Source organism: Schistocerca serialis, chromosome 3, assembly GCF_023864345.2.
Source record: "Schistocerca serialis cubense isolate TAMUIC-IGC-003099 chromosome 3, iqSchSeri2.2, whole genome shotgun sequence".
Lineage (NCBI taxonomy): Eukaryota > Metazoa > Arthropoda > Insecta > Orthoptera > Acrididae > Schistocerca > Schistocerca serialis.
Window position 1 is genome coordinate 679,623,442 of NC_064640.1, and position 20,442 is coordinate 679,643,883.

General features: G+C 43.2%; 1 protein-coding gene across 1 annotated transcript in view; it reads right to left on the reverse strand.

Annotated features, from left to right (window-relative positions):
- Positions 1-20,442, reverse strand: part of LOC126470561 (transforming growth factor-beta-induced protein ig-h3-like) — a 367,429-nt gene that overhangs the window by 79,691 nt on the left and 267,296 nt on the right. The window contains exons 6-7 of the mRNA XM_050098498.1: positions 10,184-10,315; positions 4,544-4,712 (exon numbers count right to left, since the gene is read on the reverse strand). Coding sequence (XP_049954455.1) covers positions 4,544-4,712; positions 10,184-10,315 — 301 coding nt within the window. The remainder of the gene's footprint in view (positions 1-4,543; positions 4,713-10,183; positions 10,316-20,442) is intronic.

Sequence of the window (20,442 nt, forward strand, 5' to 3'; positions counted from 1 at the left end):
CTTCATTGTAATATTCTTTCATTGTATCTTCGTTCACAGACGAGGTTGAATAATTCTCAATCACTAGTTTCATTTGGATCATATCCCTGTCTGGCCGTCGAGATTTAGGTTCTGCACTGTTTCGCTTAATAATTATGGTACATGTGACATCAAAAAAATGGTTCAAATGGCTCTGAGCACTATGAGACTTAACATTTGAGGTCATCAGTCTCCTAGAACTTAGAACTACTTAAACCTAACTAACCTAAGGACATCACACACATCCATGCCCGAGGCAGGATTCGAACCTGCGACCTTAGCGGTCGCGCGGTTCCAGACTGTAGCGCCTAGAACCGCACTGCCACACAGCCCGGCACATGTGACATCGATTTTTTCGTGGTCGTGCATATTTCTCTTATGTAACTAAGTCGACACGTATAATTCACAAGCTTTCTTACAGCGGTAGGCGGAGGCTACTTCGTAGCATTGTTAGCCATTCCCACTGCTGTTTCGTTCGCATATGGAATACGAAAAAAATGACTATCTACATGCCTCTGTGCGTGATCTACTCTCTGATTGTCATTCGAAGTACATCAAAGAGACAGTACAACTGTAACGCTGTCTGTTGCCAATACCGATTGTCTCAGCTTACACAACAGGATTTCACGTGAACAACGACTACTGTCGTCTAACGATTCTCATTCAAGTTCCCTACACCTCTCTGAAACGCTTCAGATATGCTAACATGTTGCAATCTTAGCATTGTGTCTGTGAATGTCTTTGATTTCTACTGTTATTCCCGCTTTATTGAAGGCTCCAAACATTGGGGAGCTACACTTCAATGCTATGGCCTTTTATGCGTTTTCTTTACACGATGCATTGCATTTACCCTTGCTCCACTCACTATTATCCAAGTCTACTGTTCGTCAACTCAAAAACCAATTTCTTGAATCCTTTCCATTCCATATTGACTTGTAATAGTACCCGCAGGTTTTTAAACGATGTGGCATGCTTCCTCATTTTACCACTAATCCTGTAACCGGAAGCTGTCGGATTTTCTTGTTTATGGGCATTAACTTACGTTCATTCATATATCTTAAAGAAAACTCCTATTCAATCCAGCTGATGGAAACACTGTCCGAGCCATGTTGCGTCGTCTTTAAACTCAAGCAGCGATTATAATTTCCGACAGACAACAGCTTCGCCAGTGAACAATCTGAGTAAGTCAGTGTTAAAAAAATGGCTCTGAGCACTATGGGACTTAACTTATTTGGTCATCAGTCCCCTAGAACTTAGAACTACTTAAACCTAACTAACCTAAGGACATCACACACATCCATGCCCGAGGCAGGATTCGAACCTGCGACCGTAGCGGTCGCGCGGTTCCAAACTGTAGCGCCTAGAACCGCTCGGCCACAGGGGGCCGGCTAAGTCAGTGTTATCTCGAATTAGTTCAGTTTGTGTTTTTCTATTTTAACACCAGGCGAATATAACATATCACTTCAGGAACAGGTGTAGGCAATGACAGTGATTATCAGAAACTGATTTGAGTAAAACGTCAAAGCAACAAGTTTAACGAGTGTCGAGTCGAGTTGAAGAGTTCATGCTGTGTTAAAAGAGACTTAAGGAGCTGAAGACAAATGAAGATCTGAAATTCATGCCGTGCTTAGAAATAATTTCGAACATAACGTATCAGATATGGGGTGGGAACCAACTATATGATTAGTTTAACAACAGATGTAATCATTGATAGCTGAGTGGATTTTCACAAGTCTGAGAGTAGTAACGATGTGGAGATCAGAGCTGATGTTCGTCCACTCGTCCAACGTAATGCTAACCAATCTAAAAAACAACACCAAGAAAGGCTTGTCAAGTGAATGAAACGGGAGATTGGCACGTTTCCTTCCCACGTGTCAATACTCGTGACAACAGTGAATAACGATATTTATAAATTGCTTGTGGTATTCTTGTTAATTGTTCGTACTGAATTATAGTCGATGAGTTATTTAGTTAGTTAATGCGTGTCAGCCAAACCAGATTCACGATATACGTTTTAATGCGGAGCATTTCAATTGAACAGGTGTCTTAAAAATAATACTTGTATGGGTACACGCTGGCTAGTTATGGATTTTTCTGTATAAATGATTAATCATTACCATTCAGGAATTCATGTGTGGTGTAGAAGGAGTTGTTAAAACACTCTGTCTGTCTGTCAGACGTTTTATTCCAGTTGGTAGATTATCAAAGAGTTGTATAGCTATATATTTCACCGCGTTCTGTGTCAGAGTTAGAGCAGTTAATGAGTAATTACGTTCTCTTGAACAATGAATACTTTTAATGTAAGTGAGGAATCACCTCAGGATGTTATTCAATAAGACGACAGGGAATGAAAGTGTACAAAATATATTAACTTACTGACTTCTTTAGGCTCAAAGTTGACAGTTGTTCTAATGAGAAAAGTAGCATTACCTGAACGCTTCAGTAGGTCTCCTATATGGTTTTTCCAGTTTAAGTTTCCACCAATATGTACAGCTAAGAACTTAGTACTTTCTACCCTGTTATTTCTTCTTGGTATTCTAGTTTAATAAAGGTGAGATATTTTTGATAGTATAGAAATCTGTGAATTGTATTCTTTTAAAGTTTAAAGTCAGTTTGTGAATATATATGAATTTGCAAGACGACTTAATTCCTTAGAGGTAAATTTTGAAAAACAACAAAAGCCAGTTTATTATCTTCCTGAAGCGAATAGTGCACCAACTTACTGTACGATGTGATACGATTGTCGGGAATGTACTTGAGCATTTTGCGAATATCTTTAATTTTGTTCTCATTGAGTGGACACGCATCATTTGGATAAACATGTCTGGTTGATAGTTCTGGGCTACGTGGATATGTTGGACAGAGTGTGAAAGAATGTTGAATTCTTCCAGCTATGAACGGTTTTGTCACAAGTATTCCGCTCTGTTCAGCAGATAATCATAATTCCTTAAAAGTTGGAGCAGTGCACACCTTTTTATCCCTAGCCCTTAACAGAAGTCTATGGAACTGACCTTTTTTTTTTGTAATAAAATGGCCACTAGTTATTGTAATCATAAACATCTTCACTTTCAATGATAGTAACTGTAAAATTTCCTTTACCACTAGAGCTAACTATGAGTTCATACACGTCCTTCAGTGTATAGAGTCTGTCCACTGTCTCAGTCTTCTTCTCACTACTGCAAAGCCATTATCTGACGGTAGAAAAGAGTGTCCTCCGACGGGGAAAGTAAATACGATGCCCAAACAATGCTTCTGAGCACTTACAACCATTAAAAGCCTGATAAGGGTGATGTTCTTATTCTGCCCTGGACATCCCTCACAAAACAAAACAGATTTATTTAGCACTAGATGAAACACAGGTATTGCAATAATGGAGAAAAAAGCTGCATACCTGACAAGCAAATCAACTTAAGTGCTGGACTAAGGCAGTTTTGCCGGGTGACACGAATATTTCTTTACTAGAAGTAGTGTACAGAAGATGCGCACACGTGGTATTAAACTTCAAGGCCCTTTTTAAGGGCGTGGGGCGAGATCAAGACCACAGGGCGGGTTCTCGAGTGTATCCCACTTGAGTTGTGAAACTTTTGTGTTACGACACTTGCGATGTGGGGACGTACGTTATCATGAAGCAGCAGCACCCCATGTCGCACGGAACTTGGGGCACCATTCCACTACGGTTGTTTACGAGGGGCATGGTGACTCATATATATTCTTAATTTTCCGGTGGGTGTCTACCTGTATTTGTCTTTCGGCAGCCAATTCAAGAATAAAAGCACGTTAGTACTTTTTGGACGCATTTGATAATAATGTCACCGTAATTCACGTTCCCGTATTTATCGCACACACATCGGAAAGACACGAATGCTACGATAATCCGATAATCACTTGCCCACATGTCGGTGTTTATATGCCCGCATCAGAGTCTCAAAAATGGTTCAAATACATCTGAGGTCATCAGTCCCCTAGACTTAGAACTATTTAAACCTAACTAACCTAAGGACATCACACACATCCATGCCCGAGGCAGGATTCGAACCTGGGACCCGTAGCAGCAGCGCGGTTCCAGACTGAAGCGCCTAGAACCGCTCGGTCACAGCGGCCGGCTCAGAGTCTCACTAAGTGGCATATACGCTGCAGCAACGCCATGAGGTGGAAAATTTCTTATCGTTCCGTGTGTGTGTGTGTGTGTGTGTGTGTGTGTGTGTGTGTGTGTTTGAATGTTTTAGGTTCAGTTTGTTAATTTAAAAACTAGTCTGTTAACGTATGACGCAGAGACTTTTGCACACTGTCATTATTAAAGTGTTAAGAAAACTTCGTTTGCTGTGTGAATGCCCCTTTTGAAACTCTGCGATACAGCGACGAAATTTACACTCAGCGTAGTACCTGCAGCAAACGAAATTAGTTCTCCATGTTTGATTGAAGAAATGTTCCTCGACTGAAGTATCGAGAATTTTTTAACGACTACAGCAGTAGTTTTGCCACAGTTTAACGTGACGACAAAGGTGAGAAGCAGTGAAGAACTCACCCTCCCTGGCGGCGTCGTCCTGCAGGATGCGGTCGAGGCGCGACTTGGGGATCTTCTGGAAGGCCTCGTCGGAGGGCGCGAGCACGGTGCACGGCTGGTGTGAGCCGCGTAGCCGGTTCACCAGCCCCGACTGCTCCATCGCCTTCGCCAGCTGCCAGAAGCGCCCGTCCTGCCGAACACACATGCTGCACATAGCTTACGTCGCAAGCCACTGTTACGGCCGAAACTGATTGTCTTCTGTAAATTCGAGTACTGTGACTGAGAGCGTCACTCTTGTGTTTAGCCAGGCTGAAGAAAAGATGAGTATCTCTTTACTAAGTGCTAATTCATAGTTTGCCTGTGTTCTCGCACTTGACGATTTTCGATGAAATTATTTGAAATGAGTACCAGATGAACATTTCTCGCGTCCTTATCGATCTATACAGTCAACAATTGAGAATTACTATGTACGCATTTCAGCAAGTCAAATTTGTGCTCAACGACTGTAGGTGCCGCCCGTTAAGATGCCACTATGTGTTAATGAAGTATGTATGAGAATACAGGTTTTCTCGCCGAAATTTAAGCAATGTTTCTACAACATTCTGAGTTGTCTATTACGGCGGTGTGGGTCTCCCGCATCGTCCCCCTACGCTCCTCGGAGTATGGGAATTCTCTCATTTTCATGTACAGCATCGAGACACCACAGGTAGAATTATATTAATACCTTCTGCTGCTAACGGGCATTGATATATATCAACGGGGAAAGGTGAAAATGTGTGCCCCGACCGGGACTCGAACCCGGGATCTACTACTACATGGCAGACGCTCTATCCATCTGAGCCACCGAGGGAACAGAGGATAGCGTGACTGCAGGGACTATCTCGCGCACGCCTCCCGCGAGACCCACATTCTTACCTTGTATATCCACACAAATGGTTCAAATGGCTCTGAGCACTATGCGACTTAACTTCTGAGGTCATCTGTCGCCTAGAACTTAGAACTAATTAAACCTAACTAGCCTAAGGACATCACACACATCCATGCCCGAGGCAGGATTCGAACCTGCGACCGTAGCGGTCACTCGGCTCCAGACTGTAGCGCCTAGAACCGCACGGCCACCCCGGCCGGCTATATCCACACACTAAATTTGTAGTGTCCCACCCCAACAGACTCATTACTCTTGGAAGACATTCTTACCAAGTCCCGTAAGAGTTCGGCGAATATATGTGCATCGGCACAGAAGAAGTAGGTCATGGCCGGTGTTGCCAGAACTATATCCATATAACCATAGGAAGTGGTTCTTTGTGGGCTCTGAACTACATACTACCTCTCTCTGGTGCACCAATCGCGTGTTCGGAAATGAGTTTCTCGTCATTGATGGGGGTTTTGGTGGAAAACGTAAGAATAGCGTGCCTCAGCCAGAGAGACATGTCTCCAGTATCAGATGAAAGGTTCCGTTTCGGAAACGGATACGTGTCGGAGGGCTTCGTATAATACATAACGATAGATTTGTGTTGGAAATGCTAAAAATATTTTCCTCACAAGTTAAGGCTTTTTCTATTAATGTGTTGCATGTTCTGAAAATAAGCGCAATGCGTAGTGCTGTGAAGTGATGCTTCGGCACAGAGCCTGTGCTTTAAGATGGCTGAACCAAGGTGGTGACATCTCTTGGACATATCACGAACTCGTCGTCCACAAAGATGGATTTTAAAGCGAGGGTTGTAGGGCTTCGGAAATTTTAAACGATTCTTTTTGCAGTTAACCTTACCTGGTGACCGCCATTATTATTTTATGTTTTGAGAAAATGGTTGGAAATAGAAAATCGTAGTTAACTACACATTTCGTCGTTCTTAGAGTAAGGCACTTGCAGAAGAACATTGTCTTACAGAGCATTAAACTGACGATTTTAGTCTGCATATAATGAGAACTTGCTGAGTCCATGAATTGTAATTGCTTTGGTGCAACAAAGCGAGAAAGGTTCCGGATAAAAACTTCCGGTGGGCATAGGGAAGATTTTCTTTTCTATTAGAAGAAAGTGGCAGAAGTGACTAGAATTTGTTTTTGATTCTTTTACAGAGGCCAAGGCTTGTGTAGGACTTGAATGGAGACAAGTAGATATTGATGATTTATTCTACTGCATCATCTTCAGAGCTATGCGAAAACAGAAGCCCATAGTGGCATTGAACGGTTTACTGATCAGTGTATTTTTATATTTAGTGTATCCTTTTACTTGCATACTCAAATTTTTTTTTAAATTGGGCTAATCGTTTCAGTAGCTTTTAGCGCAGTGATTATAACCAGAATAGTTTTTCCGAAGTTCACACGATAGATATAAAGAGAAGAAACACGACGGAAGCATTTGTTAATATTAGCCAAAGACGTATTACTGAAAATAATTTATTTAATCTATCGAACAACTGGAAGAGAATCAAAGAACTAAATCAGTAAGGTATTATAGGGGAGAAAGAAATTATTGGAATTGAAATTGTACTGTTCTAAGTTTTGAACTCTGACGATGAACAGGAATACCCAAGCTATGGCTGGTGTTGGCATTCATCTGTATATAATGCACAAAGAAATCATTTCTCTTTCTATGAGTAATACGGAATCACGCAAAATGGCTAATTAACGTCATAAAATAATTCATTTTACAATAACTTAAGGAGGACCTGCTACGAAGCGCTTATATCGCTGACGAGCATGACAAAACACCCCCACCGAGAGAATTTTGAAAGCAAACAGAATTTGGACGTTAAAATATACTGAGTGCTTCAATGAAGTCAAAGTTTTAGGAGTATGATGTTGAATGCCATTAAAAAGAGGGAGACGAGGCGGTAAATTCTTGTTTCGTAGAACGCGGTCGGCCGCTGACGGATCCATAACCGCCCCCACTCTTGCACTTCCTCGTCCGACCGAAACCGACGTCCATGCGTGTCTCTCTTCAGGCCTTCAAAGATGTGAAAATCACACCGTGAAAGATCCGGACTGTACAGAGGATGTTTCTGCGTTTCCCAACCAAATCGCCGAAACGTTGTTTCCGTCCGACAGAATTTCTGCGCGTTTTGACATTATGATGTGAGGTAGTTTCTTCAAAGCGTCTTCATAGAGCTGTGCATTGATTGTGATTCCACGCTCGAGGAACTCCATGAGCAGAGGAAATATCGTGCTGTACGAAAACGCTCGCCCCACACTGCCAATCGGACGACGGCTACGTTTCAGCGATTTGGTTGGGAAACATAGTAGTCCTACCTACAGACCGGATCTTTGGCCGTGTGGTTTTGACATCTCCGTCAGCGGTCGACCGCTTTCTACGAAACAGGCACTTATCGCCCCGTCTCCCAGTGCAATATAACATCTTAACGCGTGTGGTAATTGCTTTTTAATGGAACTATTCCATGATCCCGTTGTCGGTTTTCGTTTGAGTGCCCTTATAATACACACATCTAAAAAAATGTCGCATCACACCGGTTCTCAGAACTCCTGAAGATAGACGTTGACTGTGGATATTCTATCACAGACACAGATGTAAGCAATCATGCATGAGCAGCGCCTATTAGAGGGAGGGGGTCCGACAGCCAATCAGTTCCAGTCACTCCACCAGGAAGGGGGTACATGGCTCGTGTTGTCTGTAGTTTAACCATGCCTAGACGGTCAATACCTCGATTTGATCACGTCCGCATTCTTACTTTGTGCCTGGAAGGGCTCTCAAGAACGAACGTGTCCAGGTGTCTCGGAGTGAACCAAAGCGATGTTGTCCAGACATGGAGGAGATACAGACAGACAGGAACTGTCGATGACATGCCTCGCTCAGACCGCCCAAGGGCTACTACGGCAGTGGGTGACCGCTAGCTACGGATTATGGCGTGGAGGAACCCTGACAGCAACGCCACCATGTTGAATAATACTTTCTGTGCAGCCACAGGACGTCGTGTTACGACTGAAACTGTGCGCAATAGGCTGCATGATGTGCAACTTCACTCCCTCTTGCAGTCACGACACCATGCAGCACGGTACATATGGGCCCAACAACATGCCGAATGGGCCACTCAGGATTGGCATCGCGTTCTCTTCAACGATGGGTGTCGCATATGCCTTCAACCAGACAATCGTCGGAGACGCGTTTGGAGGCAACTCGGTCAGGCTGAACGTCTTAGACACACTGTCCAGCGAATGTAGCAAATTGAAGATTCCCTGATGTTTTGGGGTGGCATTATGTGGGGTCGACATACACGGCTGGTGGTCACGGAAGGCGCCGTAACGGCTGTACGATACGTGAATGCCATCCTCCGATCGACAGTGCAACCATATCGGCAGCATATTGGCGAGGCATTCGTCTTCATGGACGACAATTCGCGCCCCCATCGTGCACATCTTTCTCCAGAATAACGACATGCTCGACTAGAGTGGTCAGCATGTTCTCCAGACATGAACCCTATCGAACATGTCTGGGATAGACTGAAAAGGGCTGTTTATGGATGACGTGACCCACTAACCACTCTCAGGGATCTACACCGAATCGCCGTTGAGGAGTGGGACAATCTGGACCAACAGTGCCTTGATGAACTTGTGGATAGTATGCCACGACGAATACAGGCATGCACCAATGCAAGAGGACGTGCTACTGGGTATTAGAGGTACCGGTGGTTTTTGAAGGTCTCGCTGTATGGTGGTACAACATGCAATGAGTAGTTTTCATGAGCAGTAAAAAGGGCTGAAATGATGTTTATGTTGATCTCTATTCCGATTTTCTGTACAGGTTCCGGAACTCTCAGAACCGAGGTGATGCAAAACTTTTTTTGATGTGTGTATAATACGTGCATTTGTATCAAATCTGCACGGTACGAAGGTGTAGTACTAGTATTCAACATCGGTCTGCGACTATACTACAGCGTTTGTGCCCTTATACAATCAAGCTGATAATTATTATGTGAAAGGAAAAGTTTTAGGAGGTGAACTTTTCTACTGCTTTGGCTGTTGTTCGTAAAGTATATGGGCAATTAGTAACCGCTTCTCTGCGACCCTTACATATTGGCAGAATGTGTTTCTTAATGAAGATAACTGACAAGTGTCAGAGTGTTTGCACTACTGGGCCTATGTGAAACACTGGCCAGGGCGCAGTATCCTTGAAGGACAGCTGTTGGACGTAAAGCAAAGAATCCTTGCCCTGTCTATAGATTCTGAGACTTTGTAAACAAAGAGACTGTGGAAATACAAGTGAATGACAATTTAGTCAACCGGAACAGTGGTTTCCATCTGAGTTACACATGGGATATTGCATATCGCCGATTCGACACGAGCGTTCCCTGAGAGCTATGCATACAGTAGGAGTTACGGACTGGTGTCATCTGGACTCGACGTCTGGTCCACCTACTACCACATCTCCACCAGACAGGAACACTCACTTTACGAGTCACGTCTATATAAGATGATTTTCCTACATGATTCCGACATTTTGTCAGGTGACGAGTAGAGAATTTATCGGAATGTTATTTGAATATGACGTTCTTACTGAGCATTGACATGTATTTAACATCTCTTCTGGTAAGATGGCAAATGTCTTTTCAGTTTGCGTTTCCAAACTGACTGTAACGAATGAAGATATCGATAGCGATGACGAGAGAAGGTGCCTGACATTAAGCAGATGGGTGGTGAGGGCCTTACCTCCATGATGATCTCAGCGACGTCCCTCTTCTCGACGAAGACGGGGTCCAGCACGCCGTCCACCAGGTGAACCACTCCGTTGGTCGCCTCCAGGTCGCGGCGCGCGATCCGCTTGCAGTTCACCGTCTCCACCTGACACACACCCCGTACTCGGTTGGAACACACTTTTATCACCAATACAGAGTTATTAAAAAGTACCTCCGTGGTTTCGGAAGATGACTGCGTGGAACATACAACACGGACAGTAACATGACACGTACCGGTAGAGAGAGCATTTCTCCGTGTTTCGATTCGTAATACGCGCTGTGGCATAGTTGCTCTAGTGGGTAGGCGTGTAAGAAAATGTAAACAAATCATCCACCCCGTACTATCGCATTAAATTAGTTCATGTCTGCATATGGGCAACCCAATGAAAATATTTACAAAGCGGAGGTCGTTGTTACGCCTTCTCGTGCAGTTTGCGCCAGCGACTTCAATGAAATGTTCTTAAAATTGCTGTTTACCGGGTCACAAATTGAAATGGCTCCAAGCATTATGGGACTTAACATCTGAGGTCATCAGTCACCTAGACTTAGAACTACTTAAACCTAACTAACCTAAGGGCATCACACACATCCATGCCCGGGGCAGGATTCGAAACTGCGACCACAGCAGCGCGGTTCCGGACTGAAGCGCCTAGAACCGCTCGTCCACAGCGACCGGCTTACCGGGTTACAGACGGTGCCCATATTAAACATCGGTAATGTGAGTTAAAAACTTCGAGAGATGCTCTGTCCACAGAAATATGTCTTTTTTGTTTATGTACTGAAGTTTTCGCACAGTCATCTTCTGAAACTCCGAAGTGCTTATAAGTAACCCTATATTCGGCTGGCAGGAAAAGGAAAGATTGTGGAGTAACGTTCCTGTACATGATACTGAGCCAATGTCCTCGGTGAAAATTATAAAATGTTGCAGTTTCTCAGGGAGTGCGTCTGTTATATGATGCACAGTAAGGTCTGCGGGCCCTTGATGCGAACTTAGTGGCGAAGGTATGTGGTGCACCAGATTTCCTTTTCCCTTCATTTCCACGGTGATAAACAACATAAACACAAAACTACACTCTATAATCAGTCCTGAGTAATCCGCGTGACACTGATACATACTTGATGTTCTAACTGAATAACTGAAGGCAACCGTTCCACACTATTTTAGTACGTCCCACAAACACTCATGACAATGGGTCACAAACCAATAACAAAGTGTAATTTTTTCTTCGTGTGGCTACCCAGCAAATCAGTTTTCTTGAGTACGCCCCGAATCAGCACTCTAAGTAGATCTTCAAACATATTTCTATTTCATGGCGTTGTTAAGACGTTCCATCTGCTAAATGATATATAAACGGTACGATTATAGGGTGCTTAATATTTTCCCTGCTTTATTTTTGTAATTCTTTTTGACGTCACATGAAAATTATGAGCGATTCCTTATATAAATCACAGATCAGCAAGAGAGCATTTCGAATGCTGTGTTTCGGTGACAGCTTCACGTGATTACTTGTTGCACTAGTTGTAGACTATCGCCGCACGACAACTCTGAAATGAGAAACGTGCATGACACGATCATCGTAGCGACACGGGAGTTCACGTTTGTCCTACGATCGACAAATTCTCGTCACTCGTACAGCTGTCCTGTACATAGTTGGAGTTCACGACCAATGACGTGTTTTCAGATTTAACTACTAGCAACTGCATTCCTAATTTGAAATCTGTCTTCTTTTTCTAAGGATTCCTACATCTCATATGGGGAATGAAGTGACAAGAAGCTTTGATTCAGCATAAGCCATTCACGCGTAGTTCATGGAAAGGAGAATAACGAAAGTAAGTGTTTAACTTTCGATCGATAACGAGGGCATTTCAAACACAGCACAAGTTCGGATTGGCGAAGAATGGGGAAGAAAAATGTAATTGAACTTGTTAGTGGAATCATACAGGCATTTGCCTAAGTGGTTTAGCCACTGCAGCCTGCTACCTAAACACTGAGGCGACAGAATTCATGGGATAGCAATGTCCACAAATACAGACGCCGGTAGTATCTCGTATACAAGGTATAAAAGAGCAGAGCATTGTAGGACCTATCATTTGTACTCAGGCAGAAATGGAAATGAGCGTTTGGCGTCATTGGCCGGGAGGCCCCTTGCGGGGCAGGTCCGGCCGCCTTGGTGCAGGTCTTATTACATTAGACGCCACACTGGGCGACCTGCGCGCCGGATGGGGATGAAATGATGATAAAGACAACACAACACCCAATCCTTGAGAGGAGAAAATCTCCGACCCAGTTGGGAATCGAACCCGGGCACGTAGGACGGCAAACCGTCACGCTGACCACTCAGCTATCGGGGCGGATTGTACTCAGGTGATTCATGTAAAACTGTTTCCGACGACATTATGGCCGCACGACGGGAATTAACAAACTTTGAACGCAGAATGGTGGTGGTATTTTTTGTGGTAAGTTCATCTGGGACCAAACTGTTGAGGTCATCGGTACCTAGGCTTACACACTACTTAATCTAACTTAAACTAACTTACGCTAAGGACAACAGATACACCCATGCCCGAGGGAGGACTCGAACCTACGACGGGGAGAACCGTGGCAAGGCGCATGAGACCGCGCGGCTACCCCGCTCGGTTGCGGAATGGTAATTGGAGCCTGACGCGTAGGACATTCCATTTCGGAAACTGGAAGGGGATCCAGTATTCCGAGATCCACAGTGTGAAGAGTGTTTCGAGAATACCAATTTCATGCATTACCTCTCACCACGGACAATGCAGTGGCCGACGGCCTTTACTTAACGCCGAGAGCAGCAGCGTTTGCATAGAATTGTCAGTGCCAACAGACCACCAAATCTGCGTGAAATAACCGCAGAAATCGATGTGGGACGTACGACGAACGTAGTGTTAGGACAGTGTGGCAAAAGTTGGCGTTAGTGAGTGTCTTTGCTAATAGCACGACATCGCCTGCAGCACCTCTCCTGGGCTCGTGGCGACATCGGCTGGACCCTAGCCGACTGGAAAACCGTGCCCTGGTCAGATGAGTCCAGATTTCAGTTGGACAGAGCTGATGGTAGGGTTCGAGTGTGGCGTAAACCCCACGCAGCCATGGACCCAAGTTGTCAACAAAGCACTGTGCAAGCTGGTGGTGGCTCTATGATAGTGTGGACTGTGTCTACATGCAATGGACTGGGTCCTCTGGTCCAAATGAACCGATCATTGACTGGAAATGGTTATGTTCGGTTACTTGGAGAATATTTGTAGCCATTAATGGACTTCACGATCCCAAACAACGATGTTATGTCACTGGGCCACAATTATTCGTGATTGGTTTGAAGAACATTGTGAACAATTTGAAGAGCATTGTGGACAATTGGTGTGAATGATCTGGCCACCCATCGAACATTTATGTGACATAATCGAGAGGTCAGTTAATGCACATAATCCTGCACCGGCAATACTTTCGGAATTATGGACATCTATAGAGACAGTGTAACTCAATATTTCTGCAGGGGACTTCAAGTTGTTAAGTCAATGCCACTTTCAGATGCTGCACTAGGTCGGGCAAAAGGAGGTCCCACGATATTAGAAGGGTCCCACGACTTTTGTCACCTCATTGTACAAGCAGCACAGGTTCTTACTTCAGTCACGTTTTAATACAAACCTGGGACGACGGGTTTCAGCGGCATGATGCCGTCATCAGGTGCTCATCTATTAATTACACATTATTTTGTCGTGCCAAATTAAATGTGATATTTAAACGGACTGAGGGAGAAAAGTGTGCTTTTATATAAGTCGCAGGCCACGTACAGTTTTATGTAGTATTTATAATTTTAAGTTTAATCAGCAAATATGGAGTCACGCAAATGTGTTACCATAACTACATGCGATTTCGCTGGCGAGGCAAGTGTGCGCATTTCTACGTTTATGAAATACAAAAAAAAAAAAAAGCGAAAAAAGTCTCGATTATGCACAAGACAGCGAATTCACATTATTCTTCGTTTGTAAAAAAATATAGTTTTGTGGCGGCGTTCGTAGCGACAAACAATTCGCTGTAGAAACGGCTTACGAAGTCACCGCCACACTTTTAATAGCGGGCCGACCGGTCCGCTGGAACAGTGAACAGAAAGATGAAAACCCAAACACTCTGATTAAATAAAAGTCGGTACTTATCTTTATTAACGAAGATACAGAAACACAGTAGTGAACTCCGTGTCTACAGAAATCTGTCTAGTTTGAGTCGGAGCGGCTAGGTCAACGTCGGCTGACGACAAACAACAACTCTGCTGCGATGAACACACAACTGACTAGCAAGTACACAATTCGGTGGCGAGTATCCAACTGAGCGGCGAATACAGAACTGTCCTAGCGCTCGCGACTCCAGCGCTTAAGAAACCAGAAGCCAGCGGTGGTGCGCGCAGACTTGCGGCGATTTTCTGTCTCGCTGGCGCTGCTTATGCGGACGGCGTCCGGACTTTGATGCTGCCAACCTTTTGGCAGCGGGCTCGGGTGGCATTACTGGCTAGGATATAACATATAGTTTTCAGTTTTATTTCTTTCGCAAAGTCGGCACTATGGACATGTCCCACGTTGTATGGATATCTCATAGGATGGCTATATGTGAGCGCCACATAGTTCCGAATGAAGTATTGGTTCCACTTGAAGTATAACGTACACTACATCGTCCACGTACAGAATCTGCAGCTTATGTGTAGGCCTCATTTTGATATAGGACACAATTCAAAGGTATGTTTTAGGTTTATGATTTCTTGGACATGCTTCCAAATAACCATGCATTCATACTCCTTATTACAATTTTCATTGTCGAACAAGATATCATCTCTCCCGATGAGCGCGATACTGCACTTACACGTTAATTGTTTTGACAACATATTTCCCTTGAAAGAGCTTTATCTCTTAAAGGTAACACACATAACCTTAACTTAACGCTTAAATTAAGTGAAGAATGAAGGGAAACAGTGAGCAGATCTGTTTCAACAAGGACCAGAGGAACGTCTAAAACCCTGATAGCGGACGTGTTGGTGGAAAAGTAGTTATTATGGAATATCTCTCCCGATGCTTAAGAAAATCCTACGTCGTTTTCATCGTAACACTGGCAACCCTTTTCGAATGTTTGATGTTTTACTTGTTTAAATCATCCGCTACTAGACAGCACAGAAATTACGCAGAATTATGTGCCAAGATCTCATTTCCGCTACCAGACACAGAGGACCCATGTGGGGATAGCAGTATCAACACAGAGGCATTTGAGTTCAGTGGTGGTGGTGGTGGGGGAGGGGGGGGGGGGGGTTAGTCGAGACGCGTTCTCTATTTTCTATATTTATGGTCTTTCTCCCGCTAGTTCCAGTACGGTTTAAAGCTTTTTTACACTGCACCTTGTTTTGCTCAGCAAAGAATTTCGTTTACTGTTTTTATCTTTGTGACTCTCCTTCGCTTTGTATTTCTTATGTCATATTTCTATACACTACTGTGAGGTATTTGTCTACGACCATGCTCTATATTTAAACTAGTTGTCACTTGACAGGCAACGGGCTGCAGGGCTCTCGCCACCAACAAACCAATGGCAGCCGGCTGCCACTGCATTGCCACTTCGCTCTGCCGAGCTGACTAAGGCATTGTGCCAGCCAGTCCTCAGCGAGCCGTTGTAGACGTGCGGGTGAGAGATTTGAGTGAATTGTAGCTTCGCGTATTTACGTTGTCTGATGACAGCAGTCACAAGAGAGGGAGGCCGAGGCTGCACACTCCTTGGAAACCTCCAAAAAGTGGCGGACTTGGAGTCGTTATACGCAGTCAGGCGTGTGAATACGTGTGTTCCTTAAGGGAGTATTTTGAGAGACAGAGAGGGATGCAGGAGGGCCTCTCGTTCCTTTGGATAAGGTGGCGGAGTGAACTGCAGCTGCTCTGCAAGTTAGCGAATGATCAGTGATAAGAATCTGCAAGGAGAAATTCACGAAAGAAGGCTCAAGCGAATCATCTAAATTGGATACTCCTGGGAAAAAGAGGCGACTAGAGAAGTGGGTCACAAAACCTGACTCTTTTCAGGAAGATGCCATTCGTCGTCAAATATACGCATTTTATTCGAGGAAGGAGTAAAACGGCTCTGAGCACTATGGGACTTAACTGCTGAGGTCATCAGTCCCCGAGGAAGGAGTATCCAACACTCAAAAAACTACATGTTACCCTCACACCGACTGACCTGTTTCAGGGTAGTAAATCGTCTTTGTTACGAGTCGTGAAAATGTTAGGATTCCGCTATAAATCCATCTCTGGAAGAAAGTTACTAATGGAACGCGAAGATATTGCAGCCTGCCGATGCCGCTTTCTTAGAGAATTAGTGGGGACGAATTTTGATGATATCGTTTGGCTTGTTGAAACGTGTGCGAATGCAGGACACAGTTTAAAAAAAGGCTGGACAGACGGTACCATCTGCGGTAGTATGGCAGCTCCGATCGGCAGAGGGAAAAGGATAATTGTAGCACATGCCAGAAATTCAAAAGGTTTAATTCCAAATTGTCTGCTGCTATTCAGTTAAAATAAGACCTCCGACCACCACGAGGAGATGAACCACAATACTTTTGTGAAATGGTTTGAAGTCTGTGTGCTCCAGAACTTAACAAAAAACTCTATCATTGTTATGGATAACGCTCCTTATCACTCAGTAATACAAGATAAAGCACCCACAAAGGCAACGAGGAAAAACGACATTGTTAGCTGGTTACAGAAACATAAGGTACAGCTCGACAGTAATTTGACAAGGGCAGAATTATTAGAACTTGTATCGCAACACAAGCCAAAGAACCCTATTTACATTGTGGATGAAGTAGCAAAAAAATATGGGCATAAAGTGCTCAGATTGCCTCCTTACCATTGCCATTTCAACACAACAGAGCTGATTTGGGCTCAGGTTAAACGGCATATTGCTGCAGAAAATAAGAAATTCACATTAACCGAAGTGGAACGCCTTTTGAAAGAGGCAGTTGAAATTGTGACATCGGAAGACTGGCAGAAGGTAGTGCATTACGTGAAAGGAGTGATACAGGACGCATGGAACAATGAAGGTATCTTACAACAAAGTGTCGAAGACTTGATTATATCTGTCAATACGAGCAGCGACACGGATAGTTCCACTGACTCTGACTCTGAATTAAGCGGTGTTTTCTCATTGTCTGATTAGTGTGTAGTGTACTTACTGCCATTAATATTGTGTTTGTGAATTTATTTCGATTAATTCTTATTCTTATTGTGAGACTAAGAAATACTGTTTGGCCAGCTCTCGTCATCTCCTTACGGTAAGTTAGACTGAATTTTAATTCTATTTCATATTGTATATACACCAAGATGTTATTCAATGTGTGTAATAGTTTTCGAGATTTGCAATCTAAATAAGAAAACTTTTCCGGACGCGAAAATTTCTCACACTTCAATAGTTAATGTAACAACGGGCCTAATTAAAATTAAGATATTTGATATGCTTAAAGATACCACTGAGACCGATACTGTACGTAAATTGCAAAATATTTACATAATATTTATAGGAGATAGAGATTTTAAACGTCATACTTGTTTCGAGTTCAGTAGTGATAGGGTTGCTTAAAAACGCTGTTTTCAGAAATTTATATACAGGAAACGTAATGCACTACGAAAACTTTTAAGGATTATTTTCCGAGTGCATTGTTTTGGTAATGAATGGAAAAAAAAATATTTTGCTGTAACACCAATAGTTTTTCAGTAATGACGTGATAAGTTAGAAGCTGTTTTCGAAATCGAGAATTTAAATGGTTTCAAACAAATTAACGTAACTCTTGTCCTAATTAAAATTAAGAATAGATATTTGACAGATTGAGAGACATTTTAGAGATATACATCAGATGTGGGTTTGAAATTTTTTACTTACTTTTTGTAGAATATACAGGCTTTAAAACGATTTTCTATCGCAAGGGGTAGCGATGCGCTGAGGCGGCTGCCTCCAGCCAGTGCTTGACGTGACAGCGCCGCAACTTCGCTGCGCAAATGTCAAGTGACAACTACTTTAAATCAGACTTTAAGAACCAAAAACCAAACGTTTGAATGGAAGTAAATGCCATTCACGAAAGCTTATATTTTAGTATATTTGTACCTACAGAACTAGTGAATAATCTAATATTTCTCATTCTGTTATGTTTTATTTATTATTAGTGCCTTGATTTTGCGTCATAATCCAGACTGCAATCCTTAACTAAGGCACTTCTTCTTGTCAGTCACTTGATGATTCTGCACTAGCAACAAACCGTATTTAAATGGTCAGAGGATATCATAATCCTTCATCTACTAACAATCAACCTGAAACATACCAAAACTACTCTCCGGCTCAACTTAGGAATGGCTCGCTTTCCAGCGTCTATATCTACAAAAATTTGGTGTGAGCCATCCTACCCACGAAGAAATCATTCTACCAATTCACCAAATTAATTTCGATTGTTCCCTACATAGAACACCTAGGAACTGCGTACAGCTCTAGCACACCTGTAAGATAAATCACTATCGTATCGCACATTGGTTATCCTAATACTCTGTCACACTATCAACGCACTGTACCTACTATACATAATTAGATTCTCCGAACCCTCGTACAGCGTAAATTAACTGATGCTTTACGAGTTAGCATCAGTTCTTCCGTAGAGAACTAGTTGGGCATTTTCATCCTTCACAGCTTCCCTACTTTACTTCACTTCCACATCTCCGGCCTGGCTTCCGTCGTACATTTTCCCAAACATCTGTAACTAATCTTTACTCAGGTTCACTTCGTTGCCACTGCACAACCTACACAACGACCACTCAATGTCCTTTCTCCCAATATACCATTTGTAGGTGTATGTACTGCTATTAACACCACCATCAATAGCATCCTCAATAAGGATCACTATTGTCTTACATTAAATAACCAAACGTTAATACACAAATATTTTATTTATTGGGGAGTAAATATTTTTCTGTTTTACTTTATGAGTCATTCAGATGGATGTTACATATTTTTTTTACTACTGGCAGCTCACCTTTCTCGTTAAGGGCGAGGAGTTGTATAAAAGCGAAGAAATAGTAATGTAGGATGAGAATATATAATTACACAATTTCTGTAAAACATTCTAGCGAATAATTTAGGCATAAAATGTTCTAAACTGTTGAGCAACAGGATGAAAGACCCTGCCCTAGTAACGCGTGAGATCCCTTTCCGCCCTAATGACAAATATGGTAAAATGATGTCGTGGACTGCACAAGGTATAAGTACACGGACCTATAACAGTCATCCACAATTCACAGCACTGATTAGAGCAGCATGTGATGTGTACTCATCTTTGGACAAAATTTAACTTGTAATTAAGAGAGTTCAATTCAGACGATTTTGGGAGTTAGAAACGTACCCTATATCTGTGACCGAGCGAGGTGGCACAGTTGTTAGCACACTGGACTCGCATTCGAGAGGACGACGGTTCAAACCGTCTTGGTTCAGGCTTTCCGTGATTTCCCTAAATCGCTTCAGGCAAATGCCGGGATGGTTTCATATGTCTGTGGAGCATTCGGAGGTAATGATCTGCCTTGCTGAATGTGAAGACATCGAAAAATTTGCTGCTGATGAACAAAGTGTTTGAACATGAGACCTGCATTGCAAGATTCGATGGCAGATGTAGCAGAAGTCTTATTACATTTTATCCATTTGTTTTTATCCATTTGTACCAACAGGTAAGGTGAGTCATCAGTGTTGGCTACGTTTTTCCAGATTCAAACGTAATGTGATGCTGTGCCTGTATCCATACTGTAATATACCGACAAAAACCGGCCTTCCGCAGAGTCACAGTGTTGCCAGGCTCCGCTGGTCGTAGCGGAATTCCAGGAATGCGGACAGAACTTAAATTGTTCTGCCAGCTACTCATACGCACAATATGGCATATTTTGGTACAGACCCAGAGGTCCGCTTGGTCACGCTTGAGGTTATTAGCATGAAGTTACAAGTAAACACTATTGTACGACATGCAGAGAGCAATCTTATCTTTGGCGCCTAAACACTTCGTTACGCCCACTGCTGAAGACCATGTGAAGGAATGCTAGTTTTGAAGTACATTGAATGTGAGGCGCTCCAACGTACTTGGGCGAAGAAAATCAAGGGGAAAATTGATAAATGAGAGGAGAATGGAGAGAGAGGGAGAAGGAGAGAGCAAGAGAGAGAGAGAGAGAGAG